Source organism: Centropristis striata, chromosome 1 (genome assembly GCF_030273125.1).
Source record: "Centropristis striata isolate RG_2023a ecotype Rhode Island chromosome 1, C.striata_1.0, whole genome shotgun sequence".
In the NCBI taxonomy this organism is placed as follows: Eukaryota; Metazoa; Chordata; class Actinopteri; order Perciformes; family Serranidae; genus Centropristis; species Centropristis striata.
This window is the reverse complement of record NC_081517.1, coordinates 30,610,759-30,637,818: the sequence shown is the minus strand read 5'-3', so window position 1 is coordinate 30,637,818 and position 27,060 is coordinate 30,610,759. Positions and strand designations below refer to the sequence as shown.

The 27,060-nt window shown below is 40.6% G+C and overlaps 1 protein-coding gene across 1 annotated transcript in view; it reads right to left on the bottom strand.

Moving 5' to 3' along the window:
* Window positions 1-27,060, bottom strand: part of slit2 (slit homolog 2 (Drosophila)) — a 100,387-nt gene that overhangs the window by 67,646 nt on the left and 5,681 nt on the right. Inside the window, exon 4 of the mRNA XM_059337925.1 lies at window positions 20,181-20,252. Coding sequence (XP_059193908.1) covers window positions 20,181-20,252 — 72 coding nt within the window. The remainder of the gene's footprint in view (window positions 1-20,180; window positions 20,253-27,060) is intronic.

Below are 27,060 nucleotides of genomic sequence, written 5' to 3'. Positions count from 1 at the left end.
AAGGAAACAGAAAAGATTTGTTCACTATAATTTTCTTTCTTCAATCAATACCCACTTTAAGTAAAGGCGAGATGAAAGAGGAGGGACGGGTGAGTTTAAAGCGCAGAGGGATCGAGCTGTTTGAGACATGGAGGGAGTACGATAGCAACCTGAAGAGGGGGATGAAGGATGGCGTTGGCACGGTGAGAGCATGTTATGACATCAGATGTCGTTAACCAATTAGGCGGGGTGTTGCAGGAGAGTGGTTCCAGCAGCCACTAAAAGCCTCTGTGTCACTGACCTCAGGAAGAGAGAATTTAATAACAAACAATCTCTCCTTTCTCTTTCTTCGCCCTCATCCTTTCTTTCGCCGACAGCCACTTCAGTAATGGTCCGTCTTTGTCCTCACCGAGCTGTCGGACCCTTATTTACGTCGAGCTGAGCAAACCTGCCCATCTGGAGTTAGAAACCTGAGGCCCTTGGCTACTTAAACTGTGTGTCAAGACCGCAGATTGTTTGCTGGTTGCTGCTGGGTTTCCACATGACCAGATTAGCAATTAGCTTTAATGAGCTGCGGTCAAAAGGTGAGAGTGCAGAGCGATCTCATCCGGGGTTTGAATTGGGATAAGGTTAAGCAACACTTGAGCTTAACTAAAGCGAAGACCTGGAAAAGTGTTCAAGTACCTGCTTAGAGAAGATCACCAGTTTACTGCGGGAACTGGGGCGATGATACAGGCTTCTTTGAAGAGAGATTTACAATATGTCTATGTTTCAATTCATTAAAGAGGAGGAAATCTCTCTCTTTGAACAAGTCTTGCTCATGTAAAAAGACAATCTGTCCCAGAGCTTATAAGCATTTCTCACAAACACACACACAAGTGTAGTTATGGCGCAAGAACAGCTGAGCTTTAGATTGCTCCAAAATCCCCTGTGACCGTGGGTTTGGGCCAGAGGGGTGAAATAAACTTACCACCTGCTACTGGTAGTCCACACACACACACACACACACACACACACACACACACACACACTACCCTAACATCTGCCACTGCAGTCCCTTGTGTTTTGCCAACACCGGAAACTTTCAGACTAATAGTCACAGCTCAAGGCAGTGCTTACAGTTTCCCAGCTTTTAATGGCTGTTCGCCTTACATCATTAATGCATATCAATCACCATAAACACACATGCACACACATACACACACACACACACACACACACACACAGAGCGCACATACAGCAGGATTTGTATCATTGAGCTGTGAATAACAGAGCTGAAAGCCTCTGCAGTGAGTATTGAGCTGTTAAAGTTCAGAGGCAGAGAGCAGAGTGATGGCGGCAGGGACGGAGAGAAAAAGGAAAATAAAAGAAAAACAGAAAGTGATTGAGAGTAGCTACAACACTAAGGTGAGAACAGGGGTGGAAAAAAAACAAAAACACTATGATGCAATACAACAGCTCTGTAGTAAAGACACGTTTGGTGCAGCGTTTCATTTCTGTTGATTCCGTCATTATCTTATACTACAGTCTGTTTATAGTGTATGTCACTACACTGTAAATTAAGAGCACAGCTTTAGTTCTGAAACCACCAGAAGCACTTCTCTTCCTGAGACAAATTGGAAGTTTTTGATTATCATCCAGCCTCACAAACTAAACAGAAAAGTAAAGCATTTTACTGACAAGTGTAAATTAACTTGATTTACGAAGTTTTATAAAAAATCGAGGCAACATTTTTTTGTAATCCTACTGACAAACAAAATAATATAAATTGTGTATGATAAAGAGACACTTATGTATGGACTGTTTTCATGTACACACACACACACACACACACACACACACACACAGAGGACAAACAGCGATCAAACGTCCGGCCTCTCTCCTTTGACTCTCTTTCATCTTTGCATGCTAATTAACCTTGACCTGAAACCTCCCATTGCTTAATTGCTACCATGGAAACGGCTGCCATTTGCAGAATTGTGCCCCCCCCCCCACACACACACACACACACACACCAAACCATAGACGCATGGTTCAATTAGACCCATCCATTCTGCTCGACTAGCAGCAGTCATCATCATCAGCCCATCAGATATCACCTGTCTCTGTCTGTTTCTGCCTCATCAACCCTTAGAGATGAAGAGGAGCTGCAGGCGGACCAACAGAGGGAATATAAGTCTTTTAATATGAAGAACACCAAAAAACTGCAATAGGTAAGGCTAAACAGTGTTGGATAACTCGTTTACTCACTGTGGGTAAAAGTATCACTAACAATTATCTATTCTAATTACAACACAATGTAAAAGTCACTAAACTGAAGTACAGAGCTATTTAAATGTAGTTAAAGTAAAAAGTAAAGGTACTTATTCTGTAATAAAACGTGACATCATTAAAATAATGATAATTTTAAATAGTTAACATTGATACATCAATGATCAATTCATTATAAAGAAAAATATATTTGTTGAGCTTTGGGATAATTTATTGGGTATGAAGGATTAATAAAAAGATTAATTGGTATAAAAAAGTTTTGCTATACAGTTTTTTTTATCATAAATGATTATTATTGTTGTTGTATTTGTCATTTTATTTTTCCTGATCATTGCTTCATTGTGAATTATTAGATTGTTTTAATTTAATTAATTAATCAATTAATTAATTATTAATTCATCATTATATTAATTTCATTTCATTTCGGGCCTTAAACCGAGATGTTTAGAGGTGGGATACTCTTTTGGCAACTAAAAAAAAGTAGTGTGTCAAATACATTACATAATTATAATATTAATGAAGGAAAAATATAATATTTTCCTCTGAAAAGTAGTGAATTAGAAATATGACTAAGCATAAATATCTAAGTTGCACTTAATACTTGAGTAACTCTAATTACATACTTTCCACCACCTTGGACCGATAAGATATGCTGAGAGTCTTGGCAACAGAGAAAAACACTTTTTTTGCTGCAAGCGAAAGAGTGTTTTAAAAAAGGAAATGAGAGTTTGGAGGTAAGAGGAGTCACAGGAGAAAAGCAGCTCAGTCTAAATGCTATAAAGACCAGCCAAGCCAACTCAATGGCTGCTATCTCCTGAGAGCTGATTGAGGGAAATGAAGCAGGAGATGGGAGCGTCACCATAATTTTAGAAATGCAGATTCAAAGTATTTTCCTCCCTCTGTCTTATAGCAGCTGCAGGATGACACACCAGAACAGTAACATACACATACATGCACACACGCACACACGCACACACGCGCACACACACACACACACACACACACATGCATACAGACTCAGTTCAAATGAGGCTTGACATGCCTACAACACTGAACTTACGAACCCCCACAAACCTGCATGAGACCAGCACACAACAGTGGTATTATTACTTGTGGTTTTGTCTGAACATGCAGGTTGTCAGGCTGTAATGTGTTGTGGTTAATAACCCTTTCCTTTCCTCTCCTCCCTCCATCTTTCCCCCTTCATCCCATCATTCCCGCCCTCCCTCCCTCCTCTTTTTTCCTCCCACTTTCCTCCAGGTGCTTAAGACTGAAGGAATTCTGTCTGCTGCTGTTGAGGGTCGTGAAACACACACACACACACACACACACTGTATATTACACTCTAATCATCTTAACCTCATCACTAAGACTCTACAGCTCTCAAAGCAAACCCGAATGCACTGCCGCTGGTTCATTTGGGGCCACTTTGGAAAGTACTGATCGTATCTAAAACCAGCATGAAACTGCCATTTAAAGTTACATGTCTTTCTGTCACTAATGCTTTGAATTCTGCATTAAAAAGACAATTTGGAGATGCAAAGTTATAATAAGAACAGTTGTGATTAAAAATATATCTTTAGTACCAAATAACCAAATGTTTGGTTTGCGACTTAATTTATGGGATCAGAGGGTATACATTTCAGCTCTTTGCAGACATCCATGTACAATGTGCATGTGCTGGAAAACCAACATGAATTCTGTATTTGAAAAGGCGCTGTTTGAAGAGATGCTCCCTGCATCATTACAATTCAGAATATACAATATAAAGATTATGGAATAGAATATATGAAGAGACAATCAAATGTGCAACACTTCATGGAAGCAAAACAGCAGAAGAAAGTAGTTTAAGCAGAAAAACATCTGTGGTGTCTGCAGCTGTCAATGTACATATCTGCCTATAATCCAGCCCTTATTCTTTAATCACATGCATAATTAACATACCAATTATGGACATATATTTTATAGAGGAAAAGTTTGTGTACAGCTGTTGTACATATAATAAAATGCAATAAAAGATGCATTTGAGAAATTTTGGTTATTTTGTTTAACCAAAAACATGAGAAGTTTTCATTTCTTTAGAAAACATTGTCTATTTTCACATCTTCTTTGTTGTAAAAACTGTTTGTGTGAAGACAAATCCAACTCATTTGAGAAGTTTGGGGTTATTTAATGGAATAAAAGATTGTTTTTTGTAGAAAAGCATAATTGCTTCTTTGTCACATATTCTCTTTTGTGGATGAGCTGTTTTTGTACATCTGTTTTTGTAAAAACAAATTAAGCACCAGATGCACTCGAGACATTTGGATTATTTTGTTAAATTAAAAAGATTTTTGTAGAAAGATATTGAACAATTTTGACAAAGAGCTCTCCGTAGCTTGAAGAGTTTTCTGATTCAACAGCAGCGGCTACGTGCAGGTGTGGAGCCATTTGGAACACACGGGGGGAAAATTGATAATGCAAGCTTAACTGAAAAGGGGAACTGTATAGTGCTGTATAACACGGATTCAACAGGAACAGACAATATCCTCAGCTGCTAAGATGTCTGGGAAACACCAACTGTTACCTAGCGGGTCACTACGACAACTCTGACAGGAATCTTATGTGCACTGTTGAACACACACACGCTGACAGAAACCCACCCACCCAGAGCGCTGCGTGTAATTATGAGAGCTGTAAAACAGGCTGACATCATAGCTTTGGGTTGCTCATTCCCTTGCTGCCTGTCTTTCAAACTATATTAGAGTTACGTGTGTGTGTACGTGTGTGTGTGTGTGTGTGTGTGTGTGTGTGTGTATTAAAATCTAAACTGTCCAGGTGTTACTAACTTTCACTGCTGCCTTCTGTCCGTAACAACCTAGAACAGCTCCTCCTCAATAATAAATTAAACTTTATTTTCTGCAAGACAGAAACATCTAATCAGCAGCTAAACACACACACACACACACACAAAATAACTAAGTAGTGAACTCATAGTCTGGTGGAAATAGACAAAAGTAAGAAGATGATAAGAGAAATGGATGGGAATGGGGGAATTCAAGGCAAAGCAGTAAACATGAAAATGGTGTCATTATCAATTTTACTGTTGTTGTTATTGGGCTGAAATGTGAAAGACAGTCAGAATTTTGAATGAAGACACATAAAAATGCATTAGAAATTGGATAAGGAAAGAAACAGAAAAGCATTCTGCTGCTAAGATGAGATGCAGATGAGACAGATGTGGGACAAAAGTCATTTGTAGTCAACAAAAACAACTTGAATAATGAAAAACACAATCTGGTCTGAATGTCGAGAAAGCAAATTGTAAAAATTCCTCTTTCTGCACTCATAAATTCGTCCTCCAATGAGCTGTCAGGATGCAGGCGACCCTGACTTCTAATATCTGACCTCTGACCCAGGAACAGGAAGAAACCTGCACACACACTCACACATTTCATCCTCTATGTCTCCTCTTGTTCTCCTCTCTCTGTCTATAATTTAATTTGTCTGAACGATGAGGATCTGTCTTTGTGTTACTAATAGGACCGAATCTGTACAGTTTCGCAACGAGGCCAAATCCACACAGACAAGGAGAGGAGAGGACATGAAGTTTCCTAAGCGTGTGAAATATTTAAGAGGGCTAGTGGGCGGCGGGGGTGTGGAGTGGGGTGGGATGGAGGAGGGAGGGGGGATGCTGTGTTTTGTTTTTGTGAAAGAGTGAAGAGAGAGACAGAGAGAGAGCTTCAGGAGAACCATAAACCACAAAAGCTCTCCTTCGACTCGGCCCATTTAGGCGCATTTAGAGGCTACACTTGCAAGAGAGTGAGAAAAGAGAGGGAGGCATAGAGAGGAAGCACATGAGACTCAGTTATTGTTATTACTAGATGAAGAAACAGACAGATAGACAGGTGACGAAGGAGGAAAAAAAAGATAAGTGTGCGGAGGAAGGAGTGATATGATATGATCAGAGTCCTAACTTGTCTTTGCATAGTTAGATGATCACTCTTTCAGATAGCATCTGTTTTATGCTGCATTACCCAATCTTCCTGGCATCCCCTCTGTGTGTGTGTGTGTGTGTGTGTGTGTGTGTGTGTGTGTGTGTGTGTGTGTGTGTGTCCCGAGAGTGTGTGTGACACTTGCTGAGAGGTCAGAGTTCTTAAGAGCAGCCGTCCAATTACTGGGGGCATGGCGTTACCGTAGAGATGAGAGAAAACTGTAATTGGATAATGACACATCAGGGCTGGAACCTGTCATTAGACACTTGCAAAGAGCACACACATATATACACTTGGGTGAGTGCAAACACACACATACACGTGCACACACACACATGCAGTTGGAGCACCAACCTGTGATTACGAACCTGCTGATCTATCACCAGCCTGCAGCTACACAGCTACAACATCACACTTTCTCTCTTTCTGTCTCTCACATTCATCTGCATAAATCTTTCACGTTTCATCTCCTTTGACTCTGACAGTTTACATTTATTCTTTGCCATTACTGTGTTTTAATTTAAGTTCTATAGCTATGCATTTCAACAAGTGTGTTTTTAATGGGCAGGAAGGAATACATTTGCTAAAAGGGACAGTCCACCACAAAGATGTCTGCCTTCTCTTGAATATAATGGAACTAAATGGTACTTTGCATATGGTGCTTAAAGTGTCAAAATACTTCTAAAAAAACTCAGCAGCAATGTCTTTTCCCAGAAATCATGACCTGGTTACTCAAGATATGTTTCATACACTAGAAAGAGCATCTTTCCTACAAGACAATATTTTGATGATATATGATTTATAGTGCCATAGGGAACCTTAATATCATTTATTATCGTATTATTTCTTCTCCCCCTTTAAAAAGATAAAAAATAAATAAAAATAAATATACATATATATATATATATATATATATATATATATATATATATATACACACATGTATGCATGCATGTGTTTTTATTTGATTGCATTTAGGTTTGAGTGGTGTATGTGTGTGTGTGTGTGTGTGTGTGTATGTGTGCAGACTTAAGGGATGTGAATTTAACTTATTTTTATTGAACTTGCAACACTTAATGTGGGACCCAGGGTTGGGGGTGAAAATGTGAGAAAATATACCATTTAATTGTGTTTGTACCTTTGGAATTAATAAAAACATTTTTTTTTTTTTTTTAAATAAACTGCACATTTGTGAATTTCTGTAAAGAAACATTGCTGTTATAATTGCCTTCCTCGTTTTGGATGACAAGAAGTGAACCATGGTTTTGTATTTTCTTGCCAAGAATACTGTAATGCACTCTGCACCGGATTGCCCAAAACTACTAGCATCATTACACTGGCTACCGGTAACATTTAGAATTGATTTTTTAATTCTTTAACTTGTTTTTAAAGCCCTAAATGGCTTAGTAGCTTCATACTTCTCTTACTGCTTATCTGAGTATGTTGTAAAAGGTTCCTGTAGATCATCAGGCACTAAAGACACTGTGGTGAAGCAGCTTTCTGTTGTCATGCACCAAAGGTTTGCAACACACTCCTGTGACAAAGAAAACAAGCAACTTTTGTTGCTCAAAACATATTCTTATAATTTTGCTTTTAATTAACTTCATTTTTTCTAACATCATTGTGATTAGCTTTTAAAACTTCTTCTATGTGTCACATAATATGGTTTTAAAACCATATTTAATCATCATTATTTACTATTTTTCAATTTTATCACCACATAATTCCTTTAAATTCAATAAAAGGCAGAAATCTCCACAGAAACAATACGTATTTTCGATTTTGGAGTGAACTGTCCCTTTAAAGTGACAGCGACTGATGTGTTGTGGGTCTGTTTCTGGCCCCTGTCCTCACATTATGTAAACATAGTGCGTTTTAATGAGCCTGGGTCGCCGTGGTCAGTTCAAACACACTCAGCTTTTGGTGGAATAATGTGAGAGGCTCTAAACTTGTGAGCAACATCTCTGGGAGGAATCACTGGTCAGCTCCCAGTTTCCTCTCTTGGTTCCTCCTGCATCATTACCCTGGATGAGGGTCTTGCATAAGCCTCTCCAAACCAATGTGTTAGGCTCGGGGGAGAGAGATGGGTAGGGGAGTGTAGGCAAGAAGGAGTATGAGAGGGAAAAGACTTAAGAGAAAGGTGCTGGAAAGAGAAAAAGAAGATAATAGAGGAGCGGGGAGAGAGAGAGACAAGGAGGGGAAGAAAATGGGGGCGCAAAAAAGACCAAGCGAGCAGGAGAGGCAGAGAGGGAGGGCGGAGAGGTTTTCTTTTGTGGTGGTTGGAGAGTGACAGGGGTGCCAATAGAGTGGCCAGCGATGACGGTCCCACTGGAGAATGCCGGCTATGCCAGTGGAGTGGCACTAATGGAGCCAGAGAGGGGATGCAGTTGCCTGCCCCGGAGGAGGGATATTGTGCAACTGGACAAGGCGGCTTGACACGGAGCCAAGATGGAGGATTAGAGGGGAGGGGGGAGGCTACCAGGACAGAGAAAGACAGCCATGTTAGGTCTGCTGACTGATTGACATAAACTGAAACCTTTCTGTTTTCCATTTGACTGGCGAGACTGTGTGAGCGCTCAAAGTTTCTACTTTTTGTTCTAGTTTGTGAAAGAGCAGACACTTGGTGGCCACAGGGAGTTTCCTCTGAGGATTAGAAATAATAACCTCCTAAAAATACAGTTTTCCACATTTGTTTCCCCTTTACTAAGGTTGTTAAAATGGCTTTATTCCACAGAGTGACAGCATTATAGACTCAGTAACAAGTCTTTAAACCCGAGACAGGGGCAGAAGAAATTTGAACGGCTAACTGAGGTGGGAAAGTTTGTGTATTGATAAAAGCAATATGTAACAAAGTTCATTGGTAACTGCATAAATGATGATGTACATGATGCATGTGACTTCAACGTCAACTGAAGCTTCTACTGAGCTGGAGAGACGAAAAAAAAGCACCAGATTAAAACAATCTCCTTGTCGCTTCACACTGGATCTGATGTCACCTTCCTCACATTAAAACATGGAACAAACAGAAATGTTTTAGATATTTTTCACCGTTTGGGTCTGCTGCTCGTTGAATAACACCATCTTGTTGCAGTCTCTTCTTCTGCAATGATGTAATCAAGTTCAGACTAGAAAATTGGCACCACCTCGTGATTATTACATTACATACAGTATTAGTGGTGAATGGAAACAAGTATTCTTTCACTTTTAAAATTCTGTTAAAACTTGACATAAATTTGAATGGAAACCTGGCTTTTGGTATCATGAGTGGATTATGAGACCATGGGCCCCCTGGCTCCACAACCTCCCCTATATAGAAGCAAGACACACTGACTTTATAGTTGATTAGCCCCTTTTTGTGGTAATTTTGTGTCTCTTAGAGGTAATTTTGTGTCTCTTTGTAATTGCTTTATGTTTCTTTGTGAATGTTTTGTCTCTTGGTAGTGGTTTTGTACCTCTTTGTAGTTGTTTTTAGTATCTTTTTGTTCTTTGCAGTCACTTTGTGTCTCTAGTTGTTTTACCTCTTTTCATAGTGGTGAGTCTCCGTGGTTTCTTGGTGTCTCACTTCTTTGTGCTTGTTTAGGTTTTGTTGTAGTCTTTTTGTCTCTCTGTAGTCGTCTCATGTTTCTTTGTGCTCATTTTGAGTATCATCCTAGTTTGTACGCCTCTTTAAGTGACATTTTGTGGGTGAAGGCCAAGGGGGCCCTGACACTTTGGGCTCCTGGAGTTGTGCCCAGTAGGCCGGTTCATGATTGGTACTGGACACCAATCAGAGTTTAGCACCGTGTGATGACAGTTGGTAGGTTGTTTGCTGATACTGGCACACCACTGTCACATACACAATCACACAAACAGTTAAACTGGTAATAAATAATAATTAGGGATGTTTCTTATTCAATCAAATTGTGTTTTGGGTAAAAAAGGTTTGAATGAACAATGTGAGCACACACACACACACACACACACACACACACACACACACACACCCCACTCCTCTATATGGATGCATACAGCAAGCAGAGGTCAATATTGCTGAGTAGCTGTGATTGGGGTGAGTAGAGGCGCGTTGCATGATGAATTGTCCTGATTACTCCATAATCTCTCCCATAATTCACTGGCCAGGCCGACTCATCCATCAATACAGAGCCTAGATCCATACCTGCAGATACCCAGGAGAGGCAAACCTCCGCAGAGGGAGAAGTAGAGGAACAGTTCTCAGCTGCGTCACAGCAGCATTAACATTGTGTTATTAAGTTAAGCACTGAGGCTAAAGTGAATGAGAAGAGGAGAGGAAGTAGATATTAAAAAGGGGTGAGTGAAGCGGAGAGGATGCAGGATGATTTAGCTGCTTTGTTGGGAGGTATTACCGCACACGGTGACCCCTAATCACACACAAGCAAGGCGAGGAAATGCTTTGATGATGTAGAAGACCTCACACACACACACACACACACAGATTCACACACACTCTGCTATCGTAACTACCTGCTTCCAGGTAAGCTCTTCCTGGCGTTGGATCGGTATGTAACCCCCCCCCCCCCCCCCCTCCCAGTAATCCACACTCAGGTTACGCACACACACACACACACACACACACACACACCTGGGCACTTCTTTCTGACAGACATGCTGGCTCCAGGCTTCAGGCTACCTGCCATCTACAGTAAGTACTAACATACCTCTCTCCTCTCCTTTCCACATGACTCTCCCCTGCAGCTCTCCTCCTTTCTTTACTTTCTCTCTCTCCATCACTTTCTACCGCTTTGCTTTTTTTTTTTTTCTTTCTTCTCACAATAGAGAAAACTCTTCTGTCTTCACCTTGGTAAATTCCTCCCTGCTCTTTTTTTCCCACACCATTTAAGAGAGCAAACACATCTCTAATCTTTACTTTAAATACTACCCCTCTCTCTCTCTCTCTCTCTCTCTCTCTCTCTCTCTCTCTCTCTCTCTCTCTCTCTCTCTCTCTCTCTCTCTCTCTCTCTCTCTCTCTCTCTCTCTCTCTCTCTCTCTCTCTCTCTCTCTCTCTCTGTCTTTCCAGGCGTAACTCTCACTGGTTCTGTAATCTGATGGGCAAAGCAGTGCCGTCACTGCTGGCATGTGCATTATCCTGGATATCTCATCTGTTGACACTGATGCTCCCTGACCTTTCACCTGTGAGCTCTGAACTTTGACCCTCAGACACCCCGGGCGACAGGTGATTAATTGAGCTGCGTTCAGAACACAGACGTGAAAACAGTAATTTGTTTGGAGATTAGCAAAAGAGAAACTGCTTTAGTTTCCTTATAAAGTTAACATATAATACACAGTTGCTCATAAAGTTGGAATAAAATATATTTTTTACCTCTTTCCATGAAATGATTGTGACAATGTGATTTATTCTTGACAGATAATGTGTATATCTTCTCAAAACTGTATTAATCAATCTCTTCCAAATATATCACAATGAAAATGAAACCACAATTAACAGAGGATTGTGTCTGAAAACAAAATTATTCCAACTTTATGGGCGACCGTGTAGTTTATTTTTTTATTTTTTATTTTAGTTTGTCAGGTTTTAGTTTTTAATTTTAAAAGTAATACTGAACTTGAAAGAGCTATTTATTAGATGCCTTTTGAAGTCAATTATTTTAACATTTAACAATGTTGAAGTCATTTTAGTTTTATTATCATGAATTCAGATAAGATGAGATAAGATTCAACAACAAAGTAAGTTCGTAGTATGAGTAGAAGATCCAGTGAGAAGAAAATTGGACCTTTGATGTGTAAGAGTATATTTACATTTATGTTTTCCCCTTGAATAAAGAGTTTATGACTTAATGTTCTTTTTCATGTTGACATAAACATGATGTTTTTGTGGAAGCACAGCTGTGATTTGTCTGTACAGAGAGGAGAGGGGACTCCACAGGGACGACACACTCTTCATGTCAGACGGAGTCTATCTTTTATAAAATAACACCTCTGAACAACACGCTTCAAAAACACAACAAACTACACCGTCCGAAATGATCAACGCTTTTTAAACAGTTGAAAGAAATCCACAGAATTTATTACAGGACTGTCTGCATTTGTTTCAGCTAGGTGTTCCTAATAAACTGGCAACTCATTGTTGTTGTTGATCTTTCAGCATGCAAGCGCAGTCTTTCCCTGCCCAGTCTGACATTCAACAGTTTTCTCACCATTCCTCAGCAACAACTTCACAGATAAAATCCGCACTGGGTTCTTCTCAGCCTCACCCAAAAACCAGCCCTTCATGTAGTGCTGATAACGCTACTGGGGATGCACCAATACTGATAGCGGCTGGATGAGGTATCCGTGACAATGACACCTTTTCAATTTGATTCTGTTTATATACTATACAGATCGTTTACTAGAATTTGAATTCCTGTTTCAGGTTTGACCAGTTTGTTGCTGCATATAAGATATTTTTACCAAGTTCATAAATAACAATTTGTGTATTTATTTGTAACAATTTGTTTGATAGTTCGAGTCAAGACTGATGTCACTTTACACATAAAAAAATGATTCTGGTCACTTCCACACAATGAGCTATACAGCTGGCAAATTAAACACTAACAACAGATTGTCACTCAGATGATAACCAAAGCCCAGGTATCATTATTGGCATTGGGACTAAAAAAATCAAATAGGTGCACCCCTTAATGCTGCAGAACACGAGCATTGTCACAAATGGCTAAAAATAATAGCTTGCCTCCTGCACATACAGGCAGCAATAGTGTTATTAAATGGAGAATTTAACTGCACAACAACTAGAGCAGACAACAAGATCAACAATGCCAGCAATTCATTAACAATGTTGAATTAACCACTGGTAATCAAGGCTGATGTTGTTTGTTTTCTTATAGGAAAAGTCTATAGAAGTCTGTACCATCGTTTTCAAAGGTGGAGTCACCAGTGTTTTCAAACATCGCCATCATAAGGGTTCAGAAAGGCCATAGTAGCGTGGTCAACAGGCGAAAGCTTAGTAAAAGTAATTAATCAATGAAGTTCATAATGAAAAAATAGTTATAGTGCGTGCGCACACACACTCACACATTCTCACACACACACACACACACACACGCACACACACACGCACACACACACAGACGCACACACACACACACACACACACACACACACACACACACACACACTTACTTCCTGGGCTCCATTGCGAAACAAGTTAGCTCTAGCCCTGGTAAAAGTCAAGCAGGGCGTTTCATATCTTTACATTCTGTCTGTATAACATAATCTTTTGTACTGGTGCCCTCTGAATAATGCCAGTTGAGCTTTGGCAAGCCCTCTGCGAGTCGCTTGAGAATGAATTACAGCATTGTGTCGGGATGTGAATGGCCAAATCACTTCTTAGGAATGAGTGGCCTTGAGCAATTCAGATAGGCGGTCATGTGATTCATATGATGGCAAGCGAGTGAGTCACTGACACTCAACACCTCAACACACTGTTGTAACTGTTGGTTTGCACTCAAGGTGATTCATAATGTGTACGCAGATGACATGGAAATATCTGAAAACACAAACCTAACCACAATAAAAAAGGACATAAAAACACTAGTTACATTAGTATTTTCCTGTTTGGCTGGAGACGATCTGCCTGATCCAAGAGTCCTAATGAAAACATTTCTTGGACAATATCTCTTTGTATGTGCTGAAAAGTTCTGAAAAGAGTTGTTTTTTTGTGTATGTGTGTGTGTGGGAGAGTTTTTATATCTGTTAAAGTGCATTCAGAGAAACAGGAGGGGGCAGGAAATATTACTGAATGGTAAAGCAGTGTGTTTGTGCCAGTGTGCGTCTATGTTTGTTAGATAGAGAGAAAGAAAAAGAGAGAGAGAGAGAGAGAGAGAGAGAGAGAGAGAGAGAGGCCCATCCCACAGACGCCTCAGGCTGCAAAGGCTTAACTTCATTTCCTCTGACAGACATATTGGCAGATATTTACATATCCTATGTACACAAAGTCAGTGGCCAAATATCCTTTCATCCAAAACACTGCGACTAACCTTGCTACCAGCAGATATTTATCTTTTAAAGTCGGCAAACCTAAATAATACCCTTCAACATCAGCTGGAATAACCAGAAGCAGGGGTTTAGTTTTTTCCCCTTCATGAACATCACAAAGGGTCAGTGTGGCTTTGATGTGAGTGAAAGAGATTCACTTCAAAGACAACAGTGTATCAAATAATTGTTATAGTTGAAAGAGCATTAAGTTATCCAACTTTTACTACTGGTATAAAGGTATGAAAAGCAAGGTAATTAAAAACAAATCATCAAAACACACCACACATTAGCAGGTAGAGTTAGAAAGTTATTCTTAAAAGTGTGATTTTAATGATACTGCACTTAAAAGGTTCATTTTGAGAAAGGATATGTAGTTAGGTTACCTATATTATCCACCCTTCATCCGTCATTATTATAAGCAAACTTTTGCCTCGCTTTATGGAGAGATCACATTTATTTCCGTGGCTGAAATAATTATTATTGCTGCTTTGTAGCTGTAGCTCTGGAAGTCCCAGATACATCATTAAACCAAACAGTGTCATGTATAACTTTATAACACCAGCTGAGGTTTACACCACCTTTTACTGTAACTGCGTCTGGATAACTGCATTTACAGCAGAATTAACCAAAAATAAACAGATTTTGCTTTTAATTGATTGCAATAAAAGGAACAAAAGGTTGCAGAAATAACTACACCATGATGCCAATGTGTAAAACATCTGAATTAATACTTTGTCTGGTTTTTCCACAAGACAATAAGCAAACAAATTTTAAAACACTTGTTTTCTGAATGGAATTTGGTTCAATCAGGGCTATGCTATGCAGCACACTGACATTTGAGGCATAGCATTACGCAAATGTATCGCTTGAGTTGATTTTTTTTGGGCGGAACAAGTAAGTGCTATTCACACATAACTTCCAGACGACAGGGTTCTCTGTTGAACACACACAAGTTGAGTATCAAACTGTGATTACAAACATGCTGATCTATCGCCGGCTACAATATCACAGTTGCATTCTCTGTTGTAGTCGAAACCAAGAAAGGAGGTCATTTTTCCCTGAAATATGCCTCTCAATTATAGTATACAAATACAAATTCCTTTAAAAATGAACTAACCACTCTGTATATGTGACTGGAAGTCTTTATTTATTCAGTTTTTTAATGCTCTGGTCGTGTTTAATTGGTATTGCCATATGATGACCTTGATGGGGGTTTCATAATAAAGTTATTCTAAATACAATTGTTTGAGCTTGGCATGAAATATCTCTTTGGAGGACGCACAGCTGTTACAAGTTTAATTTGTCATGATTTCTGTTAATGAGAGGGAGGAGATTTCCCCCCTCCTCACTTCCATAAATCACCTCCTGCTTAGATCTCCTGACTGGAACATTCTTCACCTTTGACCTCTGCGGGACCCAGAGGTCGTCGTCACTGTGGCAACTAAAAGCGCCCGATGCGCTCTGTCTTAATTAAAAAGCATTATTTACTCAGAGAAAATTTCATCTTCTCTCCCTTTGACCTCTCTCTTCCTCTTCCTTTCTCCTCCTCGTCCTCCTCCCTCTGTGTCCGTTAACTGTCGCCACGCTGGGAAAGCCCACATCTTCTGAAAGACGCCTGCGCTCTTGTGACCATTGTGCTGAGCCTGTCGTCTCGGCCGAGATGGTATGCATGTGTGTGTGTGTGTGTGTGTGTGTGTGTGTGCAGCAGGGTTAAGCTCTCACAGAAGACAAAGCCACAACCTTCGAGGCTGCTAAGCAACAATGCTGCCTGGTAAAGCCTCATCAGGGCACCGTTTAGCAGAGGATTAGGGACTATTACAGACATAAACACACACACCCAAAATCGTAGCCTCATCAACTCATTAATTCAAACCCCAGACCTCTTTAACTCAGGTTTAATGAGTGTGTGAGACCTGAAGTTCACTCATTTTGCTCCTCTCAATCAACTCCTCCGTGTTGACTCTCCTTCTCAAAGAAGAACTGAGGTACAACCAACTTTCCCTCAATTTCTCTTCCTCTCTCTTTCCCCCTACCCTCTTTCTACACATACAGTGATAAAGAAACCCGGAAATCTGTTGCTGAGGGACGTCTGCCAGAAGAGGCCAAGCTACAAAACAACACACAAACACACACAAATACACACAAACACTGTCCCATCAATCTGCCCTCATACTCAAGCAGAACCAGACTTTTCAGCTGTGGAGGCAGTGACCCATTCTCTTATCCTCCCATCACCCCATCCCTTCATCAACCTCTCTTTCATCTCTCCCTCTTTCATCTCACTACTGATTTCTGTCCAGTAAAGCAAGAGAGAGAGAGAGAGAGAGAGAGAGAGAGAGAGAGAGAGAGAGAGAGAGAGAGGGAGAGAGAGAGAGAGACAGTAGAGGAAATGTCACACAAATATATTCCTTCACTGCAGTGTAAACATTTTATCATCTGCATCACAATAGAAGTGCGAGAACTGAATCAATCACATATTTTTAACATCCCTGGTATCTTTGCATCCTATAAAAGGCTCTGATATTACTTGTTAATCTAGTTGTGTGTATAACTGGTGTTACATGTTTATCTAAATTAAGTGATTCTATACAACACAGTTTTAAGATTAATGATCACGATTCATGATCACCAAAAGCGACAACGAAAACAAGACACAAAACAACAAGTGAGCATAATAAACTTCATTAAGGAAGGATTTGTTGCAGGAATGTTAGAATGGATTGCATCAGTTTTAGCGAGGTGTACCTAATAAACTGGCACCTGAGTGTAAACATTTATTGTGCTGGTTTGACAGTGGTTTCACCTTTTCACCAAGTCTGATATCACTCCCTTGTTTACTCATCCACTGCTCCCTGTTCAATAGACACTAAATAATTAACTCTATGGCGTGCAGTCAATCCAGATTTCAGACATTTATGAGTCACCATCATGTGTCATCAGCGGTGGGCATAGGGTCACATAACATTAGTTTTCACATCCATAAAATGCAATGCATTGTACTGATGCAAAATGAGATGAGAGCTCTTTTTTCAACACTTAACCTGCAGCACATTGTTGACATGTGGTGACGGCTGTTCTACACTATGTCACAAATGCTATTTTAAATGTCACTCTTTTAAAACACATTGTTAATTGAAGGTGGGGGAAAATATAGGCCGTCGTGGGCTCACTATTAGGATATACTGGAGAAACTGGTATCATAGGAAACTAGAAGATCTAAGGAATCTATAAGCATATTGTGTCAGGAAGTTGTTGAAATAACGCTGCAAAGTTAGGCTTTTTTATGTTTCATTGAAAAAAACATTCAGAGCTTAAAGATGAGGAAAGTTTGAGAAAATGCTGCGGTTGTTGTCGTCCATACATTTGATATCAGTTAAGTTCAATTTGACTGAATACTTTGTTGGTCAGTCTGTGGGATTGACTCTCATGGTGGGGAAAAGACTGATTTATGTGAGACACGTGGTTAACTTTGTGAAACGGAACTACTTGGTTAATTTTAGAAATAATGATCATGACCTGGGAATGAGACTCAACAATCGACTTTCTCCAGAATCACACACTGCACCTTTAAGACCAGTTTTGTCTCACAAACAGTCAAAAATAACAAAGCATCTGAATTTATATTGAAATTCTTTTCTAAAAACAGTTTCCTTTTTGTAAAACTGTAACCAGAGATTTTTTTCATACTTTGTCATGGTAACACAAAATGCAGTAAAACAGTTAGATTGCAATATATTGGATTGCAACACTCACCATATTGCAAAATACTTAAAATCGCAATAATATCGTAATGTGAAGTATTGGGATAAAATCGTATTGTGGGGCCTCTGCTGATTCACACCTCTATTGTTACTGCTGTAAAATGGTTCGTTTTAGCCCCTGAAACCACTTGTTTAAGGTTAGGACACAGGTCGGGATTTACATTGTAACTAAAAATCAACACTGACGTTTAGCAAGATAAGATGTGTTGACTTTTTCAATAACAAAGACAGAGATTATAAGCATGTCACATTTACAGGTTTACAAACATAATGAAAGCAAAACATTTTTTTCTTCTAAAATGCATGGCATACCTCACACCTGACCTCAGTTTAATTTATCCCTCAAAGCCTTAAACCACAGTGCTGAGCAAAGGTTAAACACATCCAGCAAGTACTCACACACACACACACACACACACACACACACACACACACACACACACACACGCACACACACACAGACTGACAGATTTTCCAAGCCCCAAAAAAGTGAAAACATAATTTTCATAATAGCAGGTTGAGCAAGTGTTCATTTATAGCAGGACTGTCGCAACAACCAACGTCGGTCCAGTTCGCACATACCTTCTGACCTCTACATAAAACTTAACAAGATTCCACTTCAGAGGTTCTCAAGGGTTTCTTGTTGTGTTTTCTAAAAATAAAAATACACTGTAGGGGGTGTAGATGTAGATTTAATATTTTTCCAAACAGCCCTAAATACTATTGGCGAAGCCTCCGTGGTTGTCGTTCATTCTGAATGACTTCCATACGTCTGACGAATCTGAGCGCAGCTTTGTGGCTGCAGCGGCGCCGGCTCGCTCATTTCTTTTTTTCATTTTCATTTAGCATCTTTTATGTGAGTTTCACTGAATCCTTTCTGTTAATAATTATACTGGGAAAAGAATATTAAAACACAACATCCTAAATGCTGTAAGCTGAAAAAAGTGTGTGTGTTCAGTGAAGATTTACAGCCAACAAGGGACCCTCTGCTAAACACATACACCTGGAGAGCTGCAGCTTACACATACGCACACACAATCAACATGCACACACATAAGCATTAATTCACAAGTGCACACACACACACAAACACACACACACACACACACACAGAGGCTGCTTGTCTGCGACAGCTGAGCACAGAGCAGCATATCCGAGTTGTATTTTTACCTCGGCCCACACGCTGAGCAATATGCCAACTCTTGGCCTTGAGAAACTCACTCGCAGAAACACAAACGCACATGCAGACACACACCCTTAGACACGACAGGTCAGGCCCAGCCAACCACCGTAGCGGCCGCAGAACATAAACAACTTTCACACACTCTCTGAATCATCTGAGCATTTCAATATTGTTTTAGATAAATATATTCAGCCACACATATAAATATACGCAACCATAATTATTCCCCGAGACCACAAACGACCATGACGGGAAGTTAGTTCCCACAGTTTCAGCAGCCTTGCTGCCCAGCCCTACAGTACTGGAAATCCACAGCTCGGTTTACAGTACAGACGCTCCGGCTGTGAGTGAAGAGTGGAAGGTGCCTGACGACAACAAACAGCGGTCTGAATGCAAACTGAACCATTTATGTTCTGTGACTGAAAGTAATTTCTGCTGTGACACAAAATGTAACTTCAGAAGAGAAACCTGTTTCTATGTTTCACTGCCCGTATCAAGCTTGATCACTCACTTTCTCCTCTCCATCCACACACACACACACACGCACGCAGACGCACACGCACACGCACACACACACACACACACACACACACACACACACACACACACCATCACTCTCCCAGTGGGCAGCAGCTGTTGGAGTGCTAATCTCCATTAGCTACTGAACTGGCTTCCATGAAGAGAGCCATGTAAAATCTGCTCCCTCACTCCTCTCACTCCTTCATCCAAGTGAAACACCACGGCTGCGTCGCCAGAGAAAACCAGACATTTTTTTCTGTACCTTACAATGTCTGTAACATATTCCACCATGTAATTTTAGGTCAGTCAGTGACCTGTACAAGCTTTGGGGATACACACAAACACATGATCGCAACAGTTTGTCTGACTGAGGCCTTCTCTGCAGCACTCTCGTGAAACAAAACACATGAGGAAATGAACAATACTTCAGTTAACAATGCAGAGCAATTGAGTGATGGATAGGGAAATAAAAACAGGACTTACAGTCGGTAAAGCTTTGTCGTTCCCAGGAAAAGCAGCTCGGGGAAGACGGCCAGATTATTCCGATTCAGGCGCCTGGAAAAACACAGCATAAATTAGGGAATAAACTCTAAGTGGACCCTTCCAGACAGTGTGGGTGAAGTGGTTACATGTGTGTATAATTAGCTCTTTAAAGGTGAGATTTGTGTTTCCTGGTCATCATATTAAATTGTGTTGTATGTATTTTGATTGTAATGCAATTCTTAGAGGAAGCATGAAAGAATAAGGAGATTGATGGAGGCATTAAAATACACATGTTCATGGAGGGATACGCAGAAAAACAGACTCCGGGTTACCACTGATTTAAGGGGTACAACATGGCTGCCAGACAAACAGTGAACTCGAGAAGGACGGAGGGAAGGCAAGGGGGAGGAAGACGAGAGAAGGGGTTCAGATGAAGGGGAGGAGGAGAGGAGAGGGGAGGGGGGGACTTTTTTTTTTAACCACAAAGGCGGAGGAGAGGAGATGATGTGGGAAAAACAAACAGGCAGTCTGGCCGGGCTACCGAATGTGTGAAAAGGACCCCACTGAGTAAACAAGGCCCTCACAGGGGAAGAACTCACAACAACCCGTCATCACACACACACAGAGACACACACACACACACACACAGATATACAAACAGGAGTTGAGAGAACTCGGGTGAGTTTAATAATCTGGGTGCGATCATTTAACCCTGGTTGAGTGGAGTGAAGAGGTTTGTGTGCCGGTGTGTGTTGATGTGAGTGTGTGTGTGCCTTGATGTGAGTCAGAGGAGAGTGAAGCAACTGAGTGACACAATGAGAGACAGGCTGCTGAAACAGTTTAACCCCGACACACACACACACACACACACACACACACACACACACACACACACACACACTGACAGGCTCAGCGACGGATGCTGTGCTGGCTGCTACTGGAGGAGAATGAAGAGAAGGAAGAAGAAAATGAAGGATGGAGGCAGAATGAAGAAAGACTGGCTTCCAATTGAGAAGAAAGGTGAAAAAAATGGCATTTAAATATTCCATCTAAAAGAAGACATTTAATTTAGGAGCTGATATCTAGCTATTTTCCATGGTTTTCTTTATAGTGATTTTGGTTATTATCAAGAAAACCATGGAAAATGGCTACATATCAGCTCTTAAATTAAACTCTTATGAGATATTTTTGTTGTTATCATTATATTTGTCCAAACAAATGTACCTTTAGTTGTACCAGGCATTAAAATGAACAAGTAACTGAAGAAAACAAAGGTCTCATAATTTTTTCCATGACTGTAGATTAGAACTATTTGAACAAATAGGCACATTTTGGCAAATGTTGTCCATAAAAGGCCAAACCAATGCAAACAAGAGACATAATTCAGACACGCTTGACACGTGACTTTGGATGCAAATATTTGAAAACATACTTTAAGGTCAAAAATGAAATACATATATGTCATCATTATACCCTCCTTATCATCTTCCAACCATCATAGAAACTTCAGCTACATTCCTTTGAGAGATTACATAGTGATTTACAGATCTTTCCCTGTCTAACTCTATGGGGAAAAGTATTTTGGGCCTCATGGCATCATGTGATGCACCCAAAACACTGTTTGGCTGCTGTGTCAAATTGGCTTCAAAGCCGGCACTTGGTATTAAGGCTCAAATATTCCTGCTTTTGAATGACACATACACATAGACAACCAACTGCTTCATTAAGGTCTAGAGGGAGCACCGCATAAATCAGACCATGTAAAAGCTCAAATAAACCATCAAGCTTCTGAAATTGCATCGTGTGATGTAAACAAACATGGCAACACTTGAGGAGGTGGAACTTATGTTAATTCTCAGATCAGCAGCATGAAAGGTGATTGATAAAATTGCTTAGCCAGCTCAGGCGTCTGATTACTGGTGGACAAAACACGCCATCTGCACCATCCCCGCTCCGTCATTTTCCGTTATGAACAGACATACCAGTACATACAACCCTAAACTGCTCCTAGAGGTTATATGCATATTGCATCTCGTGGGCGCGTAGCATTAATTTGCGCACAACCAACGCTCCAAACCATGTGATGTCATTCACGTTTGCATAATGAAAAGCAAGTATATTTGAGCCTTCAGGGTAACAAAGCAAATTTACTGCAGCAGGTATATAAAAAAAACAAAACAGGGAACCTATGTCACTTAGCCTACTTGTATTAGATTTATTTATTTCAACAGAAGTTTTTCTTTTAAAAGATTGACATACCTACACATTACAAAATCATTAAATAAATGAATACCCTGTCCATGTATAGCATAAAAGCATGGCGAAATTATCAAACTAGCTGACAGGCACATCACCCAAATCTCCGTTCTGCTTTCCTCCTTGTAAACTACTCTGCCAGAGGCGGGAGGCAAGGGGCATCGGGTTGCACGAGCAAGCCATTCTTGTCTAATTTGTGGTCTAATAAACAGTCAGTTCATCAATGCAGCCATTGATGCTTGAGGTAGACAGCCTTTTTTTTACACAATTAAATATTAATATTCATAATTGAATGTCTGTTTTTTATTCAAATATTTGAATTGATTATATTTGTTGATAGCCCTAGTGATTATAGACATAATCATAGACAGTTTTCATGAGTTACACAAAAACATACATGAAAGAAATACCACAGACTTACTCAAATAAATTACTCATAAATGTCACCAACTCCATTCTAAATTCCAAACCCCTCTCTTTAAGTCTCTCAATGGCTTAACCTTCGTCTTTCACCTCTCTTTGCTTCACTATAACCTGCTGAGGACTCTCCTTAAATAACGTCACCCCCTCTGTGTCCATCTTCCACCCACAAGTGCACAAATATATGAGCGTGCCCGCGCAAATGCGCGCACATTCACACTCTACAGTTACATCAGAGGCTGCTTAAATATTTAACATCCCGCAGAAATGATGTTTCTAAATTATTCACTCCTCTTCCGTTAACGCCGGCTCTGGCGGCTAAGAGCCCCACGTGGTCCCACGGAGGGGCCCACTCCTCCTGCAGGTCCTGCCCAGCCATGAGCACCCGTTAGTGGGCTAGACCTCCCCTGGGTGAGTGCACGGACTGGTGCTGGAGGTGGGGAGGAGGAAGGAGGACAGAGCGGGGGTATGAGCTCATTCTCTTAAAATAGATGCAATGCTGTCAGACTAGGAGAGAGAATGGATTAAAGACAGTGAAGGATCAGAACCAGTCTGGTTCCTCTCAGGTGTCTTGCATTTTAATGCACTTAACTATTTTTCTCATAATCGTCTGATTATTTAGTAGCATGAGAAAGCAGAATTATTCATTCATTTGTATGAATTCCTTCATGTACTCTGCATTTTTATTCATGCTTTAATTTTGCATGTGCATCACAAAGGATGCAGAGTAAATGTGTTATTTTTTTGTTTACTAATCATATTAATGTTACAACAACCTTTGTAAAGATTACACTTCAAGGTGCTCCAAGTCTAATGAGCTGATAAAGGAATTATCATAATATCTTCCGAAAATGTATGCACAACAGTTTGAATGATGTTTTACGAAATATGATTACTCTACTTTGTGTTGTTAAAATGTTGCACGGTCACTGTTTTAAACACATGGTTAACTTTGTGAAACGGAACTACTTGGTTAATTTTAGAAATAATAATCATGACCTGGGAATGAGACTCAACAATCGACTTTCTCCAGAATCACACACTGCACCTTTTAAAGCCCAGTTTTGTCTCACAAACAGTCAAAAAAACAAAGCATCTGAATTTATATTGAAATTCTTTTCTAAAAACAGTTTCCTTTTTGAAAAACTGTAACCAGACAATTTTTTCATACTTTGTCATGGTAAATTATTTTTTAAAAATCTGCCATTATTGTTATGAGAAATCCACCATACATTTACTCAACTATCAATCAAACACCTTGTGTAAACTTGGCTTACAGGGAAGGTCAGATACCTACAGTACCTACGGTCTATGAATAATCTAGTCGCCACTTGTGATTTAGTGGTTTGTTTTTGGATCTGAAGGACTGCATCTTTGTATGTGTGTGTGTGTGTGTGTGTGTGTATGCACATAAACACCCTCAGTCCAACCACAGGCGTGATTCATTAGTCAAAGTCTGGCTGAAAGTGAATGAAGAGCGAGCCACCAGTCGTCTGAGGTGTGAGAGTCACTCCAACAAGCTAATGTCACACTGCAGCGTGGTGATAATCCCTGCAATCATAAACAGATGCTAGAGGGACACAAACCACACAGTAAACACATACACACAGATTCCGGCAAACATGCATGCATAACCACACAAAAATAAAGTACAGACACACACTCCTAACACCTCAAAGTCGTGTAGGTGTGTAGTACTTCAGCTTTGCAGACTCTGGCTCTGAAGGAAATAACAAACCACCTCAGAAACCAATTATTACTCCGCCGATGCCACAGCTGCCATAATACAAATTTACAATCTGTCTCTCACACGCACACACACACAGCACTGTTACCATAGTTATATCCAAAACCTTGTGGACATTTCTGTGACCCAGAGAAACCGTCTTTATTCCAAAAGCACTTCAAAGTGGCCAGTGTGTGTATGTGCGTATATATACTCTAAAGTTTGTGTATTTGTCTCACAGCTGGTGAAGTGAATCTCCGTCCACCAACGTTTTACACAAGAGAATAGTTTTTCCTTCAACTTCAGAACAGTTTTACTGCTAAAAATTTAGCAATGTTGTCAGCTGCACAGACATAAAGAGACTTGGAGAAAATCTATCCCAAATTACTGCTTCAGATACTGAAACTTGTAACCGTTGTAGTGAAAAGTGCCTTTTTGTGTGCAGGTAATTTCAGGCTCTGTTGCTGAATTGAAATGAAAGAAAAAGATTGAATCTTGGCCCTGAAATGATCAGACGGAACAGTGTCATCACTCACAGGATTTAGAGCTAATCATTTAGCACTAATCCAATGCTTTTCTTTGAACTCCATTCTGGCCTCAGTGTTACTGTTATCTTTTGATAGTCACATTGTCCACATATTACAACATGATCACTTTGTTTGAGGTTTCATTACTGGTTTATTATCACAGTTGAAAGACACGTCTCACTACCTGTAATCTGTTACCATTATTCATCACCGTTAAAATTATCTTAACAATGTGATCACTCAATTACAGGCTAATTATCTGAGGCTTTCTCTCACTGCTGCTCTCCGAAATCATTGTCTCAATACCTGTAATTACTGTTTTCATTCTCTATGCATATCTGTGGCTGCTATCGCCTTCAATCTCACCCACTTTGAATTGGGTAAGGGCTATAAAATAGTCACATGTGAGAGGAGGATAAGAGGATCAGGAACTCCTCTCTTTCCTATTCTTTATAATCTACAGGGAGATAGGGAAGAATGTATGACACTCCTATAAGCACGGGACAATAGAGAGAGAGAACGAGATGGGTGGGTATGGAAGAAAAACATGAGGAGAGGTTAAAGAATGAATGAAGGCGTGAGTGGGTTTAAGAGGGGGGCGAATCAAGATAAAACCAGTCCTGACGGAGCAGCCTTGCGTAAATTAATGCGCATGCATGAGTGTATCCATACCCATGCATGTTTTTGTGTGTGTGCATGTGTGTGTTGTGACATGCCTATCTCCTCCACCTCCTGTGACCCCTCCTCCATACCCACCAGCTATTGCCCCACACCTGACCCCACCCTGCCCAGCCCTGCAGGGCCTGTCGCAAAAAAAAAAAAAAAGGATGAGAAGGAGAACCGTTTTCCACCCCCATAGGGGGCAGTCACTGTGGATCCGTCAGCCCAGCTTAGGGCCCTCTCCTCTGGACAGTGGTGCCCAGCAGGCCCCCCTCCGGCCCCCCGGAGGACGGAGGCCTTTGAAATGAGCCCCCAGACTCCAGACTCTGGAGACGTGCCATTGTTCGGCGGCTGCGGGGGGGCATTGATGACTGACTCCACCTTTGTGTTTGTGAACATGCCACGCCAGAGACGCTGAATTACAGTTGAAAGCCCTCGTGAGGACAACAAAAAAACAGCCATGTTGTGTCAGAAAGTTAGCCGCTGTCAAAGGTGTCTATTGCCATCAGAGGCAAGACAAAGACAGAGTGCATAGTCTGACAGTAGATGTGTAAGACTTTATCTGATGTACAGACATCCACACTGTATGTGTTAGTGTGTGTTACAGCCTGTTTTCCTCATATCTATACATGAGAAACTGTATGTACCATCTCTTTGCACATAGGGTAGTCAAAGCCGGACCATACGCACTTAAACATTGCCCTCTCTTTCTTCAGCCCTGGGCAGGAATTCCCAGATCTGCTTAGCTGGACAGAACCCAGCGTTGGTTGCATGAGAAACACTTGCAGATTCTTTATAGTGGTCCACAGAGCTTCTCTCTCTGTCAACAAGGAGCCGCCACAGTGCAGCAGAGAGTGGAGAAAAACCAGGCACGACACGCCCGAGACAAGAGCAGCCGGGGAATCAGTATACTTCATCCTTTTCATCCCGACCACTACTGAAGAATATACCCAAAACAGCTATCGTAAACATAAACTACCTTCATTTGATTTAGTGCTGCATGTACATCATGTCTGTGTACAGATGGATATCTGTGTGTGTATACAGGTATGTCTGTGTTTTTGTAGATGTGTGTGTAAGCAGCAAGTATTTTTATGTGTCTTTAATTAAAAGCTTGTCTCCTCAGACTCTGTCACAGTCTGCTGCATTCCAGAGTGTCATTGGCTGGCAGTCGGGCCACATAACACACAAACACACACACACACACACACACACACACACACACACATATACGGACAGCTCACGCATCAAGCAAAGTTGACAGTCGACACAATGGACATATCAGCAGTCA